Source organism: Mixophyes fleayi, chromosome 1, assembly GCF_038048845.1.
Source record: "Mixophyes fleayi isolate aMixFle1 chromosome 1, aMixFle1.hap1, whole genome shotgun sequence".
NCBI classification, from domain to species: Eukaryota; Metazoa; Chordata; class Amphibia; order Anura; family Limnodynastidae; genus Mixophyes; species Mixophyes fleayi.
Window position 1 is genome coordinate 242,952,246 of NC_134402.1, and position 7,458 is coordinate 242,959,703.

Consider the following 7,458-nt stretch of genomic DNA (forward strand, 5'->3'; position numbering starts at 1 on the left):
CAACGGCTCCCTCGTAGAGACTGGTCAACTGTCCCTCGCCACTCTAAACAGCAATCTGCGGATCCCTGACCGGCATGTTCCCGCTCATGCCCCTCCCTCAAAGTGCGCCTGCACTTTCCTCTATGGGTCTCGTTGTGGCCTTCGCTACTTCCTGTCATAGTCCTATAATTTGACACGGAACTCAAGGCTCTTATGTCTTTAGATGTCCTCGCCCTTCATTTCCTACTGCACTAAATCTAGAATGTTGGCTCTTGTCACTGTAATGCCTTATACTATTTGTTGCCTTCCTGATGCCTGCCCTCTGTGAAGGCGAGCTGTTGTTCTTTATATTTTTCAGGTGGGACGAGACTTGTTGAGGCGAACACAACAGCTCCTGCTTTCACCACCAATAAGTAGCTGTGATGCTGTGTTCTAATTGTTTCCATGTTGTATTTACGGTTGTTATGCTGTTTATTTGATTCTCTTTCTATAGCTCTGTTTTTGGGCCACACTAGGTGGCCTCACGAGTGCCTACTACGATATGCCTAATGATATTGAGCTATGTACTACCTCATATAATATGTTTATTGCTGTTAATTATTGCCTTTGTCTTCTCCTTTCTTATATTTCCCCTTTTTTTCATTTATTGTAGAGGCCAGTATTCTCCCTATTCCCACCTCACTTCCCTCCCTCCCAATAGGTCATACACACTTGAATGGTCTCTCGGACTCCCCTCTTGGGTCCCTCAGCCCTCCGTTTTCTTCTGTGGTTGCTCCTAGTCTACCATTACCCCCCTTAGAGCCTAGGGCTCTATGCTGGTCCCCCTGATGGCCTGTCCATCATGTCCTATCCTCTACCAGCAATTACGACAAGTGGACTTTGGTCCGCCATGTCGATCCCCTTGTACCCTTAACCTTTGGTTCTCCCCTCCTCCTCCTCACTGGTCGCCACCTGCCATATCTTCCCATGTACATTATTCCTTTTTTTTCCTCTTCCCTGACATTTCTTCCCTCTTCTGGTCTCTAGCGCTCCTCTCATTGATTTTCCTATGACCCTTAATCTTATCTCCTATAATGTCAAGGGCCTCAACTCCCCCCAGAAAAGGGCTAAACTCCAATCCTCTCTTAAATCTCTTAAAGGGGACTTAGTATTCCTACAAGAAACTCATTTTGTCCAACATCTCCATCCCGAGCTTCGCTCCAGAAAATTTCCCTTGACACTTCATGCATGTGACCATAGGCAGAAAAAGCGGGGTGTAGCAATCATGATTGCACGCCATTTAATTTTTGAACTTCATGACTCTCATAAAGATAAAGAAGGTAGATTCCTGATCCTCACAGGCACTCTGAATAATCTCCCCTGTACTCTAGTGAACCTCTATGCACCCAACACCGGCCAGCATAGGTTCTTCAAAAAACTGGGTTCTTTGTTAGCGCGTGTTCGTCAAGGTGAACTTATGGTTGCGGGTGACTTCAACGCTGTTGTAGCCCCGACTATAGATCGTTCCACAGGCCCCTCCTCCTCTCCCTCGAGGAGAGATGCCCACACCACAGCTGCCCTACAGGCTTTTCTGAAACTCCATAACTTGTATGACTCATGGAGAGTATTGGACCCCCTGGCCAGGGGCTATACCTTCTTTTCTTCTCCCCATAATTCTTATTCCCGGATTGACATGATCCTGCTCAGCCACGACCTCACTCTTAAACTTAGCTCCTCCCAAATTTTCCCTGTTACCTTTTCAGATCATGCCCCTGTCTCCGCTGTACTCACCTCCCTTGCTCACCGCCCTCCTAGAGCAACCTGGAGAATCAACGAATCACTCCTACACGATAAAGAAACCACTTCCCACCTAAATTCACTTCTCTCTGAATATTTTGAGATGAACGACACCCCTGATATCTCTCCTATAACTCTCTGGGATGCCCATAAGGCTGTAATCCGAGGTCATCTTATTGCCTTGGCATCTCGGACTAAGCGATTTCGTTTGGCTAAAACTATTCAATTGACGGACTTGCTTAGAGCTTTAGAGCAACGCCACAAATTGAATCCTGATCCCTTGGTTCTCCAGGAAATTGCTTCTGTCCGTGGTGAATAAAATCTACTGCTGTCCCACCAGGTTGCCAATAAACTGAAGTGGCTCAATCAGCGCTACTACGAAAAGGGCGACAAGGCCGATAGATTGCTGGCTACCAAACTCAGAGCTAAGATAGCGGCCCGGAATCTCCTGGCTATAAGGGACTCCAATGGAATTTTGCAATATGACCCTCAGCGGATACGTTCTGCCTTCCAATCCTATTACACTAAACTTTATAATCTTCCCCAACCGTCTGATCCTTTAGTCTCCCAGCAACACTCACAGTTGATTGAGTCTTTTCTTTCTTCTGCTAAGCTTCCGAAACTCTCTCCGCAGGCCAGTACCCTTCTGGGAGGTGAGATTACTAGGGATGAAATTGAACAAACCATAAAGTCTCAGAAAACAGGAAAGGCTCCAGGGCCGGAAGGCTTTACTGCTGTGTACTATAAGAGGTTTGCTGGGCTCCTGGTTCCCCGTTTGCACACCCTATTCAACTCAATCCTGACTGGGGGTTCCTGGTCTAGGGATTCCTTAGAGGCTTGGATCTCTGTCATCCATATGGAGGGTAAAGATGTTCATGACTGCGCTAGTTATCGCCCTATCTCCCTGCTTAATACAGATGTCAAATTATATGCAAAAATTTTGGCTAATAGACTAAATTCAGTCCTTCCCTCCCTTATACACTATGATCAAGTGGGCTTTATACCGGGTCGTCAGGCCAGAGACAATACCAGGAGAGTTGTTGATCTGATTCATATAATTAATACCAGGAAGGCCCCTGCCATTGTTCTCTCCCTTGATGCCGAGAAGGCTTTTGACAGGATCTCCTGTAGCTTTATGTCCCAGGCCTTGTCGGCGTTTGGGATTTCGGGTAACCTCCTCACGGGTATTCAAGCCTTATACTCTCGACCCTCCGCAAGAGTCACGATCAACGGCTCTCCCTCTGACCCTATCGCCATATCCAGCGTTACACGCCAGGGATGCCCTCTGTCTCCTCTCATCTTCACCCTTGTTATAGAGCCCCCTGCGGCCTCTATCCGGGCCTGCCCGAACATACAGGGTGTGCGGTCGGGGAATCTGGAGAGTAAGCTCTCTCTCTCTTTGCGGACGATGTCCTTCTGACCCTCCTGCAACCTGAGAAATCTCTCCCTGGACTTTTTAACATATTACACCATTATGGGTTCCTCTCAGGTTACAAGATCAATATTAGGAAATCGGAAGCTCTCCTCCTTAATATCCCCTCCCCAGAGGGACTGGTACTCACCTCCCGGTTTAACTTCCGGTGGCAGAGAAAGAAAATTAAATACTTAGGTATCTTTATTACCGATTCTTATGATTCCCTCTATCGGGAGAACTACCCGGGCCTCTTTGCTAAGATTAGGTCTGAGTTGTTCTCCTGGCGATCACTGATTATTTCGTGGCTGGGCAGGGTCATCTCTGTCAAGATGAACCTCCTTCTTAAGCTCCTCTATTATTTCCAGACCCTCCCTGTCCGAGTCCCCCTTTCGGATCTGACATTCATCCAAAAATGTCTCTCTAGGTTTATCTGGAATGGCCGGTCTCCCAGGATTAAGCTGGCTCTCTTAAAGAGACCCACTAGAGGTGGTGGTAGGGGTTTCCCGGATTTGAAATTTTACTATTGGGCGGCTCATCTGAGTCAGATTGTAGCCTCCTTTGATCCCCCCGTGGCACTGTCGTGGGTTGACATCGAATCCGCTTATCTTAATTTTCCAATTTTGTCCTGTATATGGGGTCTCTCAAGACAAACTAGATTGCCCCTCACCTCCCAATGCCCAACTCTATTATTCTCAGCTGCAATATGGGAGACCTGCCGACCCCATCTAAAGATACCGGTATCCTCTCTTGCTGTCCTACCTCTTTGGGGTAACCCTGCCTTTCCTCCTGGGCTCTCCTCTGCCTTCTATAGACCCTGGGTCATTGCGGGAGACCTATTATTTCAGGGGACCTTTATCTCATGGGATGATCTACGCTCTAAATATCCAAGTCTTCATCCTAAATTCTACGAGTATTTCCAGTTACGACACTTTGTGGGCTCTCTCCTCGGGGGGGCTCCTCTCCCCCCTTCTAGGTCTCCCTTTGAATCTCTATGACTCTCCTCACCTTTGGGTAGGGTCATGGTCTCCTCTATCTACAGCTTAATTCTCAATGCACTTTTACCTCCGGGTGGTAGGCATGAGAGGGAGTGGGAGAGGGATTTGCGCCCCCCCCAAAGGAGGACTATTGGGAAATCATAAGGGATCAGGTCGCCACTAGCTCTATTTCCACTTTGGTGAAGGAGAACGCATATAAAGTATATTATAGGTGGTACTACACACCTGACAAACTCACTAAAATGTTCCCCTCTAGTTCTCCATTATGTTGGCGGGGTTGTGGCCAGATGGGTTCCTTTTTTCATATTTGGTGGTCCTGCCCTAAAATATCCTCCTTTTGGGATCGAGTTAGGGCCCTCCTCTCCTCCCTCCTTCCATGCCCTGTCCGGAAAGACCCATGGTCTTTTCTTCTCTGTTACCCTCTGATTGATGATGATAGAGAGTCTGCGAGAATGGCTTCCCATGTCCTGGCGGCCGCACGATGCCTGGTAGCCAAGTCTTGGAAGCAAGTTGAACCCCCCCACTATGGCGGCCCTGCGATCCTATATCTGGTTTATTGCCCGGATGGAACAGATTACATACCACCTGCATGATAAGGATGATAAATTCCACCAGATTTGGGCTCCGTGGCTTTATCTATAAACCACATACCTCTTGTACCAACTCCTTCCTCCTATGTTCATAGGTGGCCTGACTCTTGATTCTCAATGCTGTTTCCCTTTCCAGAGAATTTAAGTAATAATCTCCTCTGAAGCTTTTATTGCCCCTCTTTTATTTATTTGTTCCTCTTCTTAGGAAGGGAAAAATAAGAGTAAGGAATTGTATGGAAAGCGGGAAGAGTGTTCTCTTCTTCTCTCAGTCTCGGTGGCGACCAGTGTCCTCCCTCCCCCTCCCCCCCCCCACATTATATTGTTATAAAATGTTATAGCTTCTTGAGCTTTCTGGGTAACAATTGTATACTTACCTGTCTGTTTATTGACAAACTTTGGCTATTTTGTATATTTGCTACTCAAATATTCTCAGTTTCAATGATATATGCCCATGACATGTACTGCTCTTTGTTTTTGTTTCTTGCCCTGCAAATGTACTAATTGTTGATTATTTTGTGCTCTTGTTTGCTATTTTTCAAAATAAATAGTTAAAAAAAAAACCAAGCAGTTGTGTAAGTTTTAAATAGAACTTGTGAATATGTGTCTGTTAGCTATTAAAAATCTAACCAAAGGGGATATGACATCTAATACTACCTGTAGATGGTTAATGAGTGTCATTTCTTTGATTCCTATCAATCATTGTCCAAAGGGCAATTCTCACCACAACATATAAAGCTTCTAGATGACAGGGATCAGTAGTTTGTTTCAACCGACACTCACAGCCTCCAATCATGAAGATGAAGACGAGCATTTATACACTGCTCCGATTCTCTCTCCTAATCATTGGCTTTGCTCTAGTGTGCCTGGGAGCCTTCTACGTATCCTCAAGCTACTCTAACAACTCTCAGAATGAGGCCATTGTGGCATATATTCTAATGCCATTAGGATTTATTCTTCTCCTGATTGGGATTTTCTGGAGCACATATCATGAGGCTAACCACAAAAGTCTGTTCCAAAATGTGATCAGGCGAATTCATAGTCAACAACAAGTACAAATTGAGACAGTAGACAGGTAGGTTACACAGACTCAGATTATTCTGTGATTGATTTTTTTCTATGTCACTGTAGTGTAGTCTATTGTTTCCTGCAGACTTACAACTGCACAAGAGCTCTCCGTATATAGTTAAACAAAATATGCAATGTTTCAATCTTAAAAGATTGTCGATACATGTATATCTAGGAAGCAAATTGAAAACAAGTTTTTTCCATGCAAAATAATTAAGTAATTGTGTGTAGGGACATGGAAATAGCTGCATCAATTGTCTTTCTGCAATTGAAGTTCTTCTAGTTGTCGTTTTTTTGTAGTGCAGTTTAGAAAGTGAAAGAAAACATCTGATTGGTTGCTATGGAAGAAAACCACCAAAAGTATTCCCTGAGAGGTGTGGTGTCAAATTGTTCTCTTCCAGTTGTTCAGGCACCAGGCAGATTACAATGATTAGCTTTGTAGTCTGTGCTACCAGTTGGTCTTCCTCACACCCGTACCTGATGAAAATGGATCCAACAAAAAGAAAATTTGGTAGTGCACAGCCATAGTTTTCAAGCATGCACATGGTAGAATGGTGGGTCAGTTGTACTAATTTGATGAACCAAAATTTCACGATCAATTTAAGGGAAGCACCTTAGATGTCAGTGCTTAAGTCCTTTTTATCAGTACAAATTTTCATGACCTCCAGTTTTTAAGATTGTTATTAAGAACTAATGTTTTAAATCAGTTTCTTAGCACATCCTAAATATCCCCATCATATTACACTTCCATTAATAACTTGCTGGAGGGAATGTGAGATAATTACCAATTAAGACAATTGCATTATTTCACCTATATGTAGTTTAGAAAATCCTGAACCCACGTCTTGCTAGGAGTACTTGTGGAGAGGGTTAAAAAATACTACTCTACATTAAATTAAAATCCTAAAAAAATACAACAATAGTTAAAATAACTCAGCAATGTTACTATTGGAAGAACACCCAGAAATATTTTGTTAGTTTAAAATCATTGCATGTTCCATATTGTTTATTATGTTATACATTTGTTTCTTTTATTGTATACATTTATATGAGCCTCTGTGGCAATATTAACTAACTTTATTTTATTTTTGTATTTTCAGGCCAGATTACTACCCGCCATCCTATGACAGTGTAATTCGTGATAATTCTCTCTTAAATACAAACTGTCATATTAGTATGTGCGAAGAGGGCTTCAACATCCCCCCTCCACTGTACACTGAGAACATCATGGATGTTGTGGATGAAACCTATTTGTGTGAGGATCCTCCACCCTCGTATGAGGCGTCACTGCAGGCATCCACATCTGGCACAGCAGCGAGCACAGAAAGACTACAAGAAACTGCCAATATCAATAATTTGGAGACAAATGACTGATATGTAATTAGCATATAATGACAAAGATCTGAGAGATGCATAATAACACAGTTGACCAATAGAGGGTGAGTTAATAGAAAAAATAATAATATTATTTTGGTGTTGGCAAGTCTCACAATCCATACAGCTACAGCTGCAGTAAGTCTCTGCAGATCGACACCAGACAGGGAAACACAATATACTGTACCTGTGCATCTGAGGCCCATGACAAGAAAAGCAGATTGTTTACATATTATATTGATCTGCAAAGTTTACAGATGTGCAA

The 7,458-nt window shown here is 43.8% G+C and overlaps 1 protein-coding gene across 1 annotated transcript; it reads left to right on the forward strand.

Annotated features, from left to right (window-relative positions):
- The first annotated feature begins 5,545 nt into the window (after positions 1-5,545).
- TMEM252 (transmembrane protein 252) lies at positions 5,546-7,193 on the forward strand. The gene is made up of 2 exons (XM_075204634.1): positions 5,546-5,826; positions 6,920-7,193. Exons 1-2 carry the CDS (start codon positions 5,546-5,548, stop codon positions 7,191-7,193), a joined length of 555 nt encoding a protein of 184 aa, XP_075060735.1.
- The last annotated feature ends 265 nt before the right edge of the window (positions 7,194-7,458 follow it).

Coding starts and splice junctions, on each gene's coding strand:
- TMEM252 (XM_075204634.1), top strand. CDS start 5,546: ATGAAGATGAAGACGAGCATTTATACACTGCTCCGATTCTCTCTCCTA. Junction 5,827..6,919: donor CAAATTGAGACAGTAGACAG/GTAGGTTACACA, acceptor TTGTATTTTCAG/GCCAGATTACTACCCGCCAT.